The sequence below is a fragment of the Oncorhynchus gorbuscha genome, linkage group LG18, assembly GCF_021184085.1.
Source record: "Oncorhynchus gorbuscha isolate QuinsamMale2020 ecotype Even-year linkage group LG18, OgorEven_v1.0, whole genome shotgun sequence".
NCBI classification, from domain to species: Eukaryota; Metazoa; Chordata; class Actinopteri; order Salmoniformes; family Salmonidae; genus Oncorhynchus; species Oncorhynchus gorbuscha.
In genome coordinates this window covers 64,886,595-64,902,885 of record NC_060190.1, presented here as the reverse complement: position 1 = coordinate 64,902,885, position 16,291 = coordinate 64,886,595, and the positions used below count along the sequence as shown (strand labels likewise).

General features: G+C 46.0%; 1 protein-coding gene across 6 annotated transcripts in view; it reads right to left on the bottom strand.

The window, feature by feature from the left end:
- LOC124003559 (E3 ubiquitin-protein ligase TRIM62-like) overlaps positions 1 to 16,291 on the bottom strand; it is a 56,992-nt gene that overhangs the window by 7,679 nt on the left and 33,022 nt on the right. For 5 of the 6 annotated variants that reach the window (XM_046311913.1, XM_046311914.1, XM_046311911.1 and 2 more), the window contains 3 exons: positions 15,194 to 15,289; positions 8,671 to 8,996; positions 5,009 to 5,124 (listed from right to left, as the gene is read on the bottom strand). In XM_046311913.1, the coding sequence (XP_046167869.1) occupies positions 5,009 to 5,124; positions 8,671 to 8,996; positions 15,194 to 15,289 (538 nt within the window). The remainder of the gene's footprint in view (positions 1 to 5,008; positions 5,125 to 8,670; positions 8,997 to 15,193; positions 15,290 to 16,291) is intronic. The other variant, XM_046311912.1, reaches the window with a different exon arrangement.

Sequence of the window (16,291 nt, the reverse complement as noted above, 5' to 3'; positions counted from 1 at the left end):
CTCCCTCTCTGACAGACACTAGCTCCAGAACTACTGTGTTATGAGGGCACTCCCTCTGACAGACACTAGCTCCAGAACTACTGTGTTATGAGGACACTAGCTCCACTCCCTCTCTGACAGACACTAGCTCCAGAACTACTGTGTTATGAGGGCACTCCCTCTCTGACAGACACTAGCTCCAGAACTACTGTGTTATGAGGGCACTCCCTCTCTGACAGACACTAGCTCCAGAACTACTGTGTTATGAGGGCACTCCCTCTCTGACAGACACTAGCTCCAGAACTACTGTGTTATGAGGGAACTCCCTCTCTGACAGACACTAGCTCCAGAACTACTGTGTTATGAGGACGCTCCCTCTGACAGACACTAGTTCCAGAACTACTGTCCAGAACTACTGTGTTATGAGGACGCTCCCTCTCTGACAGACACTAGCTCCAGAACTACTGTGTTATGAGGGCACTCCCTCTGACAGACACTAGCTCCAGAACTACTGTGTTATGAGGGCACTCCCTCTCTGACAGACACTAGCTCCAGAACTACTGTGTTATGAGGGCACTCCCTCTCTGACAGACACTAGCTCCAGAACTACTGTGTTATGAGGGCACTCCCTCTCTGACAGACACTAGCTCCAGAACTACTGTGTTATGAGGGCACTCCCTCTCTGACAGACACTAGCTCCAGAACTACTGTGTTATGAGGGAACTCCCTCTCTGACAGACACTAGCTCCAGAACTACTGTGTTATGAGGACGCTCCCTCTGACAGACACTAGCTCCAGAACTACTGTGTTATGAGGACGCTCCCTCTCTGACAGACACTAGCTCCAGAACTACTGTGTTATGAGGGCACTCCCTCTCTGACAGACACTAGCTCCAGAACTACTGTGTTATGAGGACGCTCCCTCTGACAGACACTAGCTCCAGAACTACTGTGTTATGAGGGCACTCCCTCTCTGACAGACACTAGCTCCAGAACTACTGTGTTATGAGGGCACTCCCTCTCTGACAGACACTAGCTCCAGAACTACTGTGTTATGAGGGCACTCCCTCTCTGACAGACACTAGCTCCAGAACTACTGTGTTATGAGGGACACTCCCAGAACTCTCTGACAGACACTAGCTCCAGAACTACTGTGTTATGAGGGCACTCCCTCTCTGACAGACACTAGCTCCAGAACTACTGTGTTATGAGGGCACTCCCTCTCTGACAGACACTAGCTCCAGAACTACTGTGTTATGAGGGCACTCCCTCTCTGACAGACACTAGCTCCAGAACTACTGTGTTATGAGGGACAGAACTACTCCCTCTCTGACAGACACTAGCTCCAGAACTACTGTGTTATGAGGGCGCTCCCTCTCTGACAGACACTAGCTCCAGAACTACTGTGTTATGAGGGCACTCCCTCTCTGACAGACACTAGCTCCAGAACTACTGTGTTATGAGGGCTCCCCTCTGACAGACACTAGCTCCAGAACTACTGTGTTATGAGGGCACTCCCTCTCTGACAGACACTAGCTCCAGAACTACTGTGTTATGAGGGCACTCCCTCTCTGACAGACACTAGCTCCAGAACTACTGTGTTATGAGGGCACTCCCTCTCTGACAGACACTAGCTCCAGAACTACTGTGTTATGAGGGCACTCCCTCTCTGACAGACACTAGCTCCAGAACTACTGTGTTATGAGGGCACTCCCTCTCTGACAGACACTAGCTCCAGAACTACTGTGTTATGAGGGCACTCCCTCTCTGACAGACACTAGCTCCAGAACTACTGTGTTATGAGGGCACTCCCTCTCTGACAGACACTAGCTCCAGAACTACTGTGTTATGAGGGCACTCCCTCTGACAGACACTAGCTCCAGAACTACTGTGTTATGAGGGCACTCCCTCTCTGACAGACACTAGCTCCAGAACTACTGTGTTATGAGGGCACTCCCTCTCTGACAGACACTAGTTCCAGAACTACTGTGTTATGAGGGCACTCCCTCTCTGACAGACACTAGCTCCAGAACTACTGTGTTATGAGGGCACTCCCTCTCTGACAGACACTAGCTCCAGAACTACTGTGTTATGAGGGCACTCCCTCTCTGACAGACACTAGCTCCAGAACTACTGTGTTATGAGGGCACTCCCTCTCTGACAGACACTAGCTCCAGAACTGCTGTGTCGTTTGGTGTGTCACTCCATTTTCACTATCAACACTGTACTGCCTGAGTTCTATGCTGAGGCAGTGAAAATATCCTGGCATCCCATTTCAGCCAGTCCCTAAACTGGAGAGGGGTCCTGAAGTCCAGTGCATACAAATTGATCTCCAAAACGTTATATTTAAAAAGTGATACACCAGATGGATGGGAGGACCAAGGACATTCTGTTTGGAGGGAGGAGCTGTGTCAATGGCACAGTCTCTGTCTGTAGTGGTCATTATAGGTTGACTGACTGTAGCTTCAAGCTGGTGTTTCTGCTCTAGCAAAAATGAGCTGATGCAGCTGAAGGACCCTATCAGGAACAGAATAAGGGACTGTCAATGGTGTTGGGATGACTCATGGGTAGCCTAATCTCTTGTAATACACCCTATATCTACTGTTATCATATTTCAGGTAATGAAGAAATCATGAAAAAGTATTTACAGCCGCCATGTTTGGGACTGTTGGTTCACACACTGAAAATCCCCTGTAATTCTCACAAAAACCACAAAATGTGACAGATTTTTCTCAACAATTCCCCTGGCTGCCACTAGTCTCGATCAACTACAAATTTCCTGTTTCATACATTTTTTTGGTCATTTAGATCCAATGATTATTTTATTTTTTATATACATGAAGGGAAACCTTAAGATAAATCATCCACTTGTTTCGAGAGAAAAATATTGATTGTTTTTGAGTAAAGTAGTAATATGTTAGGTTAGTATGATGGGGGCGAAATGGGTCTCGCCCCTTTATGATTGATCATTTGTTTCTAGCTGTAATTTTGGCACTGGCTAGCCCAGTTAGCTAACTAGCAACCTCACTAACCGAAAGTCTGAGGTGAAATTAACGCTTACCAGCTCGTTAGCATAAGCCAATGTCTGCTAGCATAGCTAGCTAACCCCCAGTTAGCAGGATTAGGGTTAGGGGTCAAAGTTAAAATAAGGGCCAGGGTTAGACTGGCAGGCATAGACTGGTTTTATGGTTTCATGAAGCAGCACACAGAATTATCCATCCGTATCCCACAACATCAACCTCTGCCACATCCACCACCACAAAGCCTACCCAGCACCCACAGGTCTCCGGTGACCTTGCTCTGAACGTCAGCACTCATTTTAGGAAATAGAAAGTAGCATATAGTGTGATTAGAAATAAGTGTTTATTGAACCAATACTCATGAGTTGTTTATTTGTTTAAAGTACTAGTTCTACAACAACAAACAGCAGCAAAGGTCATTTGGGGTTGTCCCCCAGGCCAAGGATACAGGAGGCCAGGCCTAGGCAAAGAAAGGCTGAGTTGGCTACAGTCCTGGAGGACAAGTCAAAAAACTAAGAGAGAAGGAAGAAAGCAAAGGGAGAAAAAAACTGACACTGGAAAACCCGGTCACACTGGAGAAAGTTGTGGCGCCATTGAAAAAGGTTGTTCCAGGTTCCAAAATCATGTTACCCCGGTAGCTGGGCTAAATGCCCCTTTCCTAAAAAACACATTTAATCATTTATTTTGTTAAAGTCAACTGTAGCCATTTATTTTCCTTTATAGTTTGTTACCATAAGCATGGCCATCATCCACCTAAAGAGTGTGTGGGGGGGGGTATCTTACCCCATGTTACCCTACATTCAAAGTACCCTGGCCTCCACTGTTTGATGTTGTACTCCATGTCATGCAAAGGTATGGAAATAGAGCTGTGGTGGGAGGTGGGAAGCAGTCTTTATAGATATACCTTATAGAGTATGAGTCTACAACTCATGGCTGAAAGCTGCCAGCTACATGTAGTTTTGCGGGTTAACTGTGGGTTACGGAGGGAGATTGGTTGCCTGCTCCACCACCTTGAGTAGTTTTTTTTCAGTCATTATGGAAAACTGAACTAGAGGAACAATGGCGGCTTGTTCTCCTCACTCACTCCCATACATAGAGGTGGTTTAGAATAAAACAGACAGAGGGGAATTTCCCAAATCGCAACCTTGTTCCTCGGTAGTTACATCTTACAGTATAAACAGGAGGCATGGCCAGTAGCCAGCAGGCAGGGCAATGTCTTTACCACACAATGACACTCCCTCTTGCACACATACAAACCAATGCATTCATACCCCCTCTCTCACACAGTCAGACACACACATGTCATTTTTCTAATTGGGAACACAGATTTTAAAAAGGCACAGGTTTGAGAGAAGAGATAGTTTAGGGGAGTAATAAGTCCATCATCTGATGGGATGGAAAGGCGCTGTGCCGTCACCGTGGCAGCCAGTGGTGATGGATTGGAACCAATTGTTTCATTTGGCACGCAGTCAAGGGAGGCCAAGAAACCACCCTGCCTTCTCACCAGCTACAGGCCAAAATGGTGAATCTATTGAAGGAGTGAAATATTCCTTGGTGCATTATTTTCAATAACCTTCTCTAAGAGTGAGTGATGGCTGGGGGCTTAGGGAGAATATGAGGAGAGGGGGAGAAGAGGAGAGAGAATAGCTCCTCATCAACTCTCCTAGCAGAGAAGGGCATCTCAACCCTTCAGCCACCATTTTCTCATCACGCAGTTCCTAAAGCTCAAACATTCCATCTATTTTAATGCAGGATTAGCTCCCACTGTGTAAGTCTGTTCCAAGGTTACTATTATTTCCTTGTTCCGTACAAGGCATCAATTTAAAGCCCAATTTAAAACTCAATCTATGCTACCCTTCCATGGTGGAAGACAATGATTTGTATCATTACTGATGGACGTGTTGAGGTATTTGTGAGTATCTAACAATTCATAAGAGGCTCCTGTTGAAGCCCATGCTGTTACACAGTTTAATTGGGTGAGGGTTAACGGTAACCATAGGTGGTGCATACCTGGTGAAATATCCTGAAATAGAGACTTCCATATTGTGTACTGCAGGGGCCCCATGTACTTGGAGGTCGGGAAATCTTCATATGTTAAATTGGTCTCATGTATCTTTCCTTTTATCCTGTGGGGGGAGAAGGACGATCAATGTCATTGTCAATAATCTACTCTTACATTCACATCTCTTTGCGCCCTCTGTGAGATGTGTCTAGTAACTGCACCATTTTCTCTGTATGTTGTTGATTAAAGCATCTGTCAGACTCTGGATGCCCAAAGGCTTAATGTTCTACAGCACTGTAGATTGACATGGGTGAGGGGGAGGGGGTCAGCTGTAATGCTATTACTGTGTCAACCCCCACATTAGTCATTTTCATCACTCCCACATGTAGCCTTGGGTTCAGACAGGAAGAGGTGGTTTTCCCACTAGGGATATGCATCTTTCCCTTTCAAGAAGATTCAATATGTATCTAGATGCCTGGGATCTATTCGGCCTTGTCTCAGGATGGTAAGTTGGTGGTTGACGATATCCCTCTAGTGGTGTGGGGGCTGTGCTTTGGCAAAGTGGGTGGGGTTATATCCTTCCTTTTTGGCCCTGTCTGGGGGTGTCATCGGATGGGGCCACAGTGTCTCCTGACCCCTCCTGTCTCAGCCTCCAGTATTTGCTGCAGTAGTTTATGTGTCGGGGGCTAGGGTCAGTTTGTTATATCTGGAGTACTTCTCCTACCCTATCCGGTGTCCTGTGTGAAGTTAAATATGCTCTCTCTAATTCTCTCTTTCTTTCTCACTCTCGGAGGACCTGAGCCCTAGGACCATGCCTCAGGACTACCTGACATGACTCCTTGCTGTCCCCAGTCCACCTGGCCGTGCTGCTGCTCCAGTTTCAACTGTTCTGCCTGTGATTATTATTATTTGACCATGCTGGTCATTTATGAACATTTTAACATCTTGGCCATGTTCTGTTATACTCTCCACCTGGCACAGCCAGAAGAGGACTGACCACCCCTCATAGCCTGGTTCCTCTCTAGGTTTATTCCTAGGTTTTGGCCTTTCTAGAGAGTTTTTCCTAGCCACCGTGCTTCTACACCTGCATTGCTTGCTGTTTGGGGTTTTAGGCTGGGTTTCTGTACAGCACTGAGATATCAGCTGACGAAGGGCTATACAAATAAATTTGATTTGGCTCCGATACAGGAACAATAGGTTTCAGTTTGATTAGATTACGAATCAATGCAGTTCAGTTCAATGTGATTCAATGCACTAACATGTGTTGCATAAACACAATAATTTTCCATTCTAAATTCAAATCTGCTGCTGATGGAGCTCATGAGCTGGTCTTCCCTGAGCTGGATCTGTCGGAGCTGACGTGTGTGTATGTATGTACTGTGTACTATATACAGTTGAAGTCGGAAGTTTACATACATCTTAGCCAAATACATTTAAACTCAGTTTTTCACCATTCCTGCCATTTAATCCCAGTGAAAATCCCTGTTTTAAGTCATTTAGGATCATCACTTTATTTTAAGAACGTGAAATGTCAGAATAATAGTAGAGAGAATGATTTATTTAAGCTTTCATTTCTCTCATCACACTCCCAGTTGGTCAGAAGTTTACATACACTCAATTAGTATTTGGTAGCATTGCCATTTAAATTGTTTAACATGGGTCAAACACATCAGGTAGCCTTCCATAAGCTTCTCACAATAAGTTGGGTGAATTGTGGCCCATTCCTCCTGATAGAGCTGGCGTAACCGAGGCAGGTTTGTAGGCCTCCTTGCTCACACACGCTTTTCAGTTCTGCCCACAAATTGTCTATGGGATTGAGGTCAGGGCTTTGTGATGGCCACTCCAATATCATGACTTTGTTGTCCTTTAGCCATTTTGCCACAACTTTGGAAGTATGCTTGGGGTCATTGTCCATTTGGAAGACCCATTTGCGACCAAGCTTTAACTTCCTGACTGATGTATTGAGTTGTTGCTTCAATATATCCATGATTTTTCTCCCTCATGATGCCATCTATTTTGTGAAGTGCACCAGTCCCTCCTGCAGCAAAGCACCCCCTTAACATGATGCTGCCACCCCCGTTCTTCACAGTTGGGATGGTATTCTTTGGCTTGCAAGCATCCCCCTTTTTCCTCCAAACATAACGATGGTCATCATGGCCTAACAGTTTTATTTTTGTTTCATCAGACCAGAGGACATTTCTCAAAAAAAGTATGATCTTTGTCCCCATGTGCAGTTGCAAACCCGTAGTCTGGCATTATGGCAGTTTTGGAGCAGTGGCTTCTTCCTTGCTGAGTGGCCTTTCGGGTTGTGTCGATATAGGACTCGTTTTACTGTGGATATAGATATTTTTGTACCCGTTTCCTCCAGCATCTTCACAAGGTCCTTTGCTGTTGTTCTGGGATTGATTTGCACTTTTCACACCAAAGTAATTTAATCTCTAGGAGACAGAACGCGTCTCCTTCCTGAAAGGTATGATGGTGGTCCCATGGTGTTTATACTTGCGTACTATTGTTTGTACAGATGAGCGTGGTACCTTCATGCGTTTGGAAATTGCTCCCAATGTTGAACCAGACTTGTCGAGGTCTACAATTGTTTTTCTGAAGTCTTGACTGATTCCTTTTGATTTTCCCGTAATGTGAAGCAAAGATGCACTGAGTATGAAGGTAGGCCTTGAAATACATCCACAAGTACACCTCCAATTGACTCAAATGATGTCAATTAGCCTATCAGAAGCTTCTAAAGCCATGACATCATTTTCCAAGCTGTTTAAAAGCACAGTCAACTTAGTGTATGTAAACTTCTGACCCACTGGAATTGTGATAGTGAATTATTAGTGAAATAATCTGTCTGTAAACAAAAATGACTTGTGTCATGCACAAAGTAGATGTCCTACCCAACTTGCCAAAACTATAGTTTGTTAACAAGAAATGTGTGGAGTGGTAGAAAAATGAGTTTTAATGACTCCAAATATGTAAACTTCCAACTTCAACTGTAGATTTTCTGATCGACGCATACTACATTTGGATTGGATTGGTTTGGGGTCCGTAGACCGATACACGTGTTTAAGATACAGTTGTATCTGAATCGTTACCTTCCTATTTTAACCACTTTGAAGCCCTTCTCAACCCTGCCTGGGAAAGCTAGGGCTGCACAGCTAAACATTGATCATCTTGAGGAACATTGAAAAGCAGGGTGTTCAGTGAGCCAAGGCTAACCATTCACCTGCTGTGCCTTTAAGTGACTTAGCCTGAGGAGAAACCACAACCTTGTCAAGCCTGTTCTCACAAAGAAGTATTGGAAACTATGAGATGGCGAACCTGGATATCAGTTCATTCTTCACTCATTCCTATCAATGCCCTCTGGACTGGTTGTTAGAATGCCTACTGATGCAACAACTTCCTCAGTCAACCTTATCAATCCCTCTAAGATCTTAAATACTTCAATTCTATTCCCCTGAGCCCACTCTTTCACAGATTTCAAATAATGAGCCCTGTATATCTGGCCTGTTAAGCTATCTGTCAGAGACCTGGGATAAGCCTCATTGCCTAACTCTGCACTTTCACTCCAAGATATCAATATCCTGACGATGAGCAGAATGGATTACATTCAGGGGATGGTGTTATGTTAGGAGGGTAGTATAACATAACCTCAGACAGCGTACTATCTTACAAAAGTTTAGGACTGTGGCTGTTTGGAAGAACAGCTGATCCATGGTCAGTCAGACAGTAAGCAGAGCACCTCTCGGAGGTGAGGGCAACGCCCTCCAGGAATTCATGGCGGCCTGGCTCGTTGAGGCGCTCTTGCAGGATGCCGATGCCCTCCTTGACGTCACACAGCTGCTGGCTGAAACGCTGGATCTTGTGCTCGATGTCGGAGAGCGTGCGCGCTGTATCAGTCTCCAGCTCCTCCAACATGGCCTTCTGGCGCTCGCGCAGAAATCGCTGCAAATGCTCAAACACCTCGCCGATGGTCGCACGAAGGCCCTTGGCCGACGACTGGAACGAGAGAGAGAACGAGAGAGAGAGAGAGAGAGGAGAACGAGAGGAGATGGGGACAAGAGAGATGAGGTTATTTATTTACAATGAAAGTGCAGGTTATGATACATCTATTAAGCATTATTATCAAATCAAAAATCGAATCTAACTATGTTACATGTGCCGAATACAAGTGTAGACCTTACCGTGAAATGCTTACTTACAAGCCCTTAACTCTTCTTGAAGTGTTGGTTCAGAAAATATTTACCAAATAAACTAAAGTAAAAAAATAATAAAACACAATAACGAGGCTATATACAGGGGGTACCGGTACCGAGTCAGTGTGCGGGGATACAGGTTATAGGTAATTTGTAGATGTGGGTAGGGGTGAAGTGACTATGCATAGATAATAAACAGCAGGTAGCAGCAGAGTACAAAACAAATGGGGGGGGGGGCAATGTAATAATCCGGTGGCCATTCGATTAATTGTTCAGCAGTCTTATGGCTTGGGGGGGTAGAAGCTTTTAAGGAGCCTTTTGGTCGTAGACTCGGCGCTCCGATACCACTTGCCACGCGGCAGCAGAAAGAAAAATATATAGTCTATGACTTGTGTGACTGGAGTCTCTGACAATTTTATGTGCTTCCCTCTGACACCGCCTATTATATAGGTCCTGGATGGCAGGAAGCTTGGCCCCAGTGATGTACTGGGCCGTTCGCACTACCTGCTGTCGCGCCTACGGTCAGATACCGAGCAGTTGCCATACCACGCGGTGATGCAATCGGTCAGGATGATCTTGATGATGGAGCTGTGGAACCTTTTGAGGATCTGGGGACCCATGCCAAATCTTTTCAGTCTCCTGAAAGGGAAAAGGTTTTGTTGTGCCCTCTTCATGACTGCCTTGGTGTGTTTGGACCATGATAGACTGTTGGTGATGTGGACACCAAGAAACTTGAAACTCTCGACCCGCTCAACTACAGCCCCGTTGATGTTAAATGGGGCCTGTTCGGCCTGCCTTTTCCTGTAGTCCACAATCAACTCCTTTGTCTTGTTTTCCTGGCACCACACTGCCAGTTCTCTGACCTCCCTTTAGGCTGTCAAATCGTTGTCGGTGATCAGGCCTACCACTTGTGTCAGCAAACTTAATGGTGTTGGAGTCGTGTTTGGCCACGCAGTCGTGGGTGAACAGCGAGTACAAGAGGGGACATGGCAGACGTGTTGTTGCCTACCCTTACCACCTGGGGTGGCCTGTCAGGAAGTCCAGGATCAAGTTGCAAAGGGAGTTGTTTTGTCCCAGGGTCCTTAGCTTAGTGATGAGCTTCGTGGGCACTCTGGTGTTGAACACTGAGCTGTCGTCAATGAACAGCATTCTCACATAGGTGTTCCTTTGACCAGGTGGAAAAGGGCAGTGTGGAGTGCAATGGAGACTGCGTTATCTGTGGATCTGTTGGGGCGGTATGCAAATTGGAGTGGGTTTAGGGTATCCGGGAGGATGCTGTTGATGTGAGCCTTGACCAGCCTTTCAAAGCATTTCATGGCTACCAATGTGAGTGCTACGGGGCGGTAATCATTTAGGCAGGTTACATTCACTTCCTTGGGCACAGGGACTATGGTGTTCTGCCTGAAACATGTAGGTATTACAGACTCAGTCTGGAAGAGGTTGAAAATGTCAGTGAAGACACTTACCAGTTGGTACACGTCCTGGTAATCCATCTGGCCCCACAGCTTTGTGAATGGTGGCCTGTTTAAAAAGTCTTACTCGGCTACCGAGTTTGTTATCACACAGTCATCCAGAACAGCTGGTGCTCTCGTGAGCATAAAAGGCATTTAGCTTGTCTGGTAGGCTCACGTCAATAGGCAGCTCGCGTCTGGGTTTCCCTTCGTAGTCCGTAATAGTTTTCAAGCCCTGCCACATCGAACAAGAGTCAGAGTCTGTGTAGTAGGATTCAATCTTAATCCTTTATTGATGCTTTGCTTGTTTAATTATTCGTCTGAGGGTATTAGCGGGATTTGTTATAGGCGTCCGGATCAGTGTCCCGCTCCTTGAAAGCGGCAGCTCTAGCCTTTAGCTCGATGCGGATGTCACCTGTAATCCATGGCTAATGGTTGGGGTATGTACGGACGGTCAACTGTAGGGACGACGTCGTCGATACACTTATTGATGAAGCCGATGACTGAGGTGGTATACTCCTCAATGCCATTGGATGAATCCCGGAACATATTCCAGTCTGTGCTAGCAAAAAAGTCCTGTAGTGAAGCAACCGTGGCATCTGACCACTTCCGTATTGAGCGAGTCACTGGTACTTCCTGCTTTAGTTTTTGCTTGTAAGCAGGAATCAGGGGGATAGAATTATGGTCAGATTTGCCAAATGGAGGGCAGGAGAGAGCTTTGTATGCATCTCTGTGTGTGGAGTAAAGGTGGTCTAGAATTTTCTTGGTAAAAATTTGGTAAAAGTGATATAAGTTTGCCTGCATTAAAGTCCTCGGCCACTAGGAGCGTTGCCTCTGGGTGAGCATTTTCGTGTTTACTTTTGGCCTTCTGGTAAATAGTGTGGTCTACAACTTATCAAAAGGTACTCTACCTCAGGCGAGCAATACCTCAAGACTTCTTTAATATTAGACACCACGCACCAGCTGTTAGACAAAAAGACCCCACCCCTCGTCTTACCAGACGTAGCTTCTCTGTTCTGCCGTTGCATTGAAAATCCCTCCAGCTCTAAATGATCCGTATCGTAGTTCAGCCACAACTTGGTGAAACTAAGAATTATAATATCTTATATGTACCATAGGTAGGATGATTCATAAATAATCAATTTTATTCTCCAATGATTCCATGTTAGCAAGTAGAATTGATAACAGTGGGAGTTAACTGGCTCTCCTACAGATTCTCAAAAGGCAGCCTGATCTGCGTCCCCTTTTCCTCCGTCTTTTCTTCACGCAAATGACAGGGATATGGGCCTGTTCCGGGAGAGCAGTATATCTTTCTCGTCAGACTCGTTAAAGGAAAAACCTTCTTCCAGTCCGTGGTGAGTAATCCCAGATCTGATGTCCATAAGTTATTTTCGGTCATAATGTTGCTGCTACTGTCTCTTATGTACAAAGTAAGTTTTAATGATTTTAAACGTCAGCCATCATCTTCGGCTCCATCTTAACAGCTGGGGGGGGGGTTGAGCCCTGAATGCTGAATGGCTGACAGCCGTGGTGTATTTGTATACCACGGGTATGACAAAACATTTATTTTTACTGCTCTAATTACATTGGTAACCAGTTTATAATATCAATAAGGCACCTCGGGGGTTGGTGGTATATGGCCAATATACCACTGCTAAGGGCTGAATCCAGGCACTCCTCGTTGTGTCGTGTGTAAGAACAGCCCTTAGACGTAGTATTTTGGCCATATACCACACCCCCTCCGGACTTATTGCTTAAATAGAAAACTTATGTCTAATCAAGTGCCTCTGTCACTCTGCCTCTGCACTGTTAAGCTACTGCCTTCCACTTGACAAAAGTCAGTAACACAATGGCTTACTTAAGGCACAAGAAGGTGTGTGGTATATGGCTAACATACCACAGCTGTGGACTGTTCTTACGTACGATGCAACGCAGTGTCTGGATACAGCCCGTAGCCATCGTATATTGGTCATATACTAGAAACTCCTGGAGGTGCCTTATTATTATTATAAACTGGTAACCATTGTAATTAGAACAGTAAAAAGTTGTGGTATAGTCTGATATACCACAGCCTTCAGCCAATCAGCATTCAGGGCTCGAACCACTTGGTTTATAAAAACCTTTTTAGCACCTAACATTATGTAAATTTATTGACTGAAAAAAATCTGTCTAACAGGCATAGGCAGGGCTTCTAGGGACAATCCCCATCTGCTGTTATAGATCATCCAACATTAGAACATTTTGTATTGATTTATCATAAGAACGGCCTATATAGAGAGCATTAGGAGTAGAATAGGGCAAAGCTCAGCCTCACTGGTTGGTTGGGACAGTGGAAGAGGCCCTAGAGCACAGTTAGTCACATTGTGCTGTTTTAATAGTGGTACTGCATGTGAGATCGAAAGCATGTTTAAAAGGCTGATGCTGTGGGGTCGGCTGGGGACAGACAAGCTGTGTGTTGAAGGCAACATTTACAAGGCCAGCGGATAGTCAGTGAAAAGGATGCTATTATTGGAAGAGCAGTGCTCTTGATGAGGGGAAAAGGAGTGGAAGCTGAGGAGACGAGAGAGTGGTGTGAATTGGAGAAATCGTGGGGAAATCAAGGAGGGCGCTGGACTTGAAGAGGAAATGAATCATCTCCAATGCTAACAGCAACAGTAGCAGCAGAGACACAGAATAAAGAGAGGAGATCCAAGAGGCTCAGTCCAGTAACAACTGGAGAGGGAGCAGCTTCTCACGCAGGGCTTTTGTCTGTCTGTACAAAGGAAACATTCACTCTGTTCTAGTAGTCTCTACTCCTCTCCATCACAGGGGAACACCAGGGAGCAGGGGTAGCAGCATCAGAATCTGGGTTTTATTGCTACTGCCTGCCATAAATCAATTTCACTCCAGCAGCATGCCTGTTCCTATAGGAACCTGGAAGCAGGCAGATATTCTCTCTGTGCTGCTGGGAACTTTAAGCCTATTAAGATCATTTATCTCCAATACAGAGCAGGGCAGGAGTGGGATGTGAGTGTGACAGTGAGAGGAGGACAGGACTGATGAGGCCTGCAGTAACCATGTGCCAGTCTTCTCCAGCAGGGTGTTATGGCTATGGCAGGGTGGATATTTAAAGCTCATATTAAGCCTACAGGAAGAGGAGGCTGGGTCTCAGAGAAGCAGCTCGTTAAATCAGACAAACCCCCACGGCCAGAGAATCAGACAACGTCTGCTCTTCAGACAGGGAAGGGGATGCCCCTAAACACATGGGCCCAGGACTGGAACTAAACTAGAGCACCAGAACCAATATAAACCAATTAAGTGACAAACAGCAGTGTTGGGGGACATTTAAGTCAAACCAAAACAAGGGTATTGGCAGCCTCACACCACCCTACTCAAACAGCCCGCATGTAAACAGTGGAAAGAACGACACCCTTCCAAATGACAAATACCGCTGACGGCCCACACTCACTGTTAGATAGCCCTGCCTTTGTGAATCTCAAAGTCATCAAAAGGGGAGGAGATGAGACAGAAAAGGTGATTGAGGAATATCTGTTGTATTGAGTGGCTGCTCTTGTTCCGCTGATTAAAACAGGGTGTATAGATTAAAGAGATGCTCATTATACCAATCAGTTCAGTACAGACTTAGGTGGAGGGTGAGATAGAGATACGATGAGAGACAGACAGAAACAACTCGACCATTAACTTGGTCTCTAATGGGTAAAAAGGCTCTCTAAGTTACCTTGGTCTCAGTGAGTAGTGCCTAGTGTGTTACCTTGGTCTCAGTGAGTAGTGCCTAGTGTGTTACCTTGGGTCTCAGTGAGTAGTGCCTAGTGTGTTACCTTGGGTCTCAGTGAGTAGTGCCTAGTGTGTTACCTTGGGTCTCAGTGAGTAGTGCCTAGTGTGTTACCTTGGGTCTCAGTGAGTAGTGCCTAGTGTGTTACCTTGGTCTCAGTGAGTAGTGCCTAGTGTGTTACCTTGGTCTCAGTGAGTAGTGCCTAGTGTGTTACCTTGGTCTCAGTGAGTAGTGCCTAGTGTGTTACCTTGGTCTCAGTGAGTAGTGCCTAGTGTGTTACCTTGGTCTCAGTGAGTAGTGCCTAGTGTGTAACCTTGGTCTCAGTGAGTAGTGCCTAGTGTGTTACCTTGGTCTCAGTGAGTAGTGCCTAGTGTGTTACCTTGGTCTCAGTGAGTAGTGCCTAGTGTGTTACCTTGGTCTCAGTGAGTAGTGCCTAGTGTGTTACCTTGGTCTCAGTGAGTAGTGCCTAGTGTGTTACCTTGGGTCTCAGTGAGTAGTGCTTAGTGTGTTACCTTGGTCTCAGTGAGTAGTGCCTAGTGTGTTACCTTGGTCTCAGTGAGTAGTGCCTAGTGTGTTACCTTGGTCTCAGTGAGTAGTGCCTAGTGTGTTACCTTGGGTCTCAGTGAGTAGTGCCTAGTGTGTTACCTTGGTCTCAGTGAGTAGTGCTTAGTGTGTTACCTTGGTCTCAGTGAGTAGTGCCTAGTGTGTTACCTTGGTCTCAGTGAGTAGTGCCTAGTGTGTTACCTTTGTCTCAGTGAGTAGTGCCTAGTGTGTTACCTTGGTCTCAGTGAGTTGTCTCTGCAGTAGCTGCAGGGCCTCTGTGTGTCCCTTCTCACTGTCCTGCAGAGTGGCCAGCTGCTCCTTCATCTCCCTCTGCAACAGAACATATCAGACAATATATTAGCGAGCGAGAAAGAGAGCGAGCGCAAAAGAGAGCCAAAATGAACTGGGTCTGTGGAACGGAAGTTTCCAGAGAGGGTTCCATCAGAGAGAAAGTGGGTCTCTGTGCTGCTGTCCCCCGGGCCCAGTCTAGACAGAGGTCCCCCGGGCCCAGTCTAGACAGAGGTCCCCCGGGCCCAGTCTAGACAGAGGTCCCCCGGGCCCAGTCTAGACAGAGGTCCCCCGGGCCCAGTCTAGACAGAGGTCCCCCGGGCCCAGTCTAGACAGAGGTCCCCCGGGCCCAATCCGCTGCACACACAGTGACTTGAATGCTAAAAGCAACATAATCCACTTAGACAGAGGCACAGGCTCATATGACTGGAATTGCTAAGTGTCAGAAGCGGAGCAGGGTGACTTCAGGTGCAGGGCTTGAGAATGTGTTGAATGTCATGCTGCCAGTGAAGATCACTGCTAAGCTCTCCTCCAGTTCCAATAGTCCAGAGGGATAACAGAATTCTACATGGGACTGTCAGTAAAGAAGGACAGAAGGGGTCATTTAGCTGCTGCTGTGGAAAGTACTGAGAGGAATATCAATGCAGCAATGGAACATTTCTTCCTGTTGACTATCAAATATTCAAGCCAACAGTCTTCAAATTCAGTTCTCCGCTCTTTGGCACAGAAACAGGCCATGTACTTTGGTTTACGATGTGCTGACGGAAAAAGCCCATTTCATTGGTTATAATATCGGCTACAAAATAGATGTGGTAGTAGACATGTGGGTAGTTTCTTTCTATACAGCTTTGAATGAGCCTTTTCAAGGACATGGAGTAAGTAAAACAATCTCCCAGTGCTGAGATGGAACGTGGCTTTACATTTTAATGATAGGAAGACTGCAGTACGGTCAGCAGGTTCTATTTCTCTCAGGGCCAGCTCCAGCCTGCAATAGGTCAGAGGGCACTCTCCTCTTACAGGCTATGGACCAATCCGAAGAGAGGA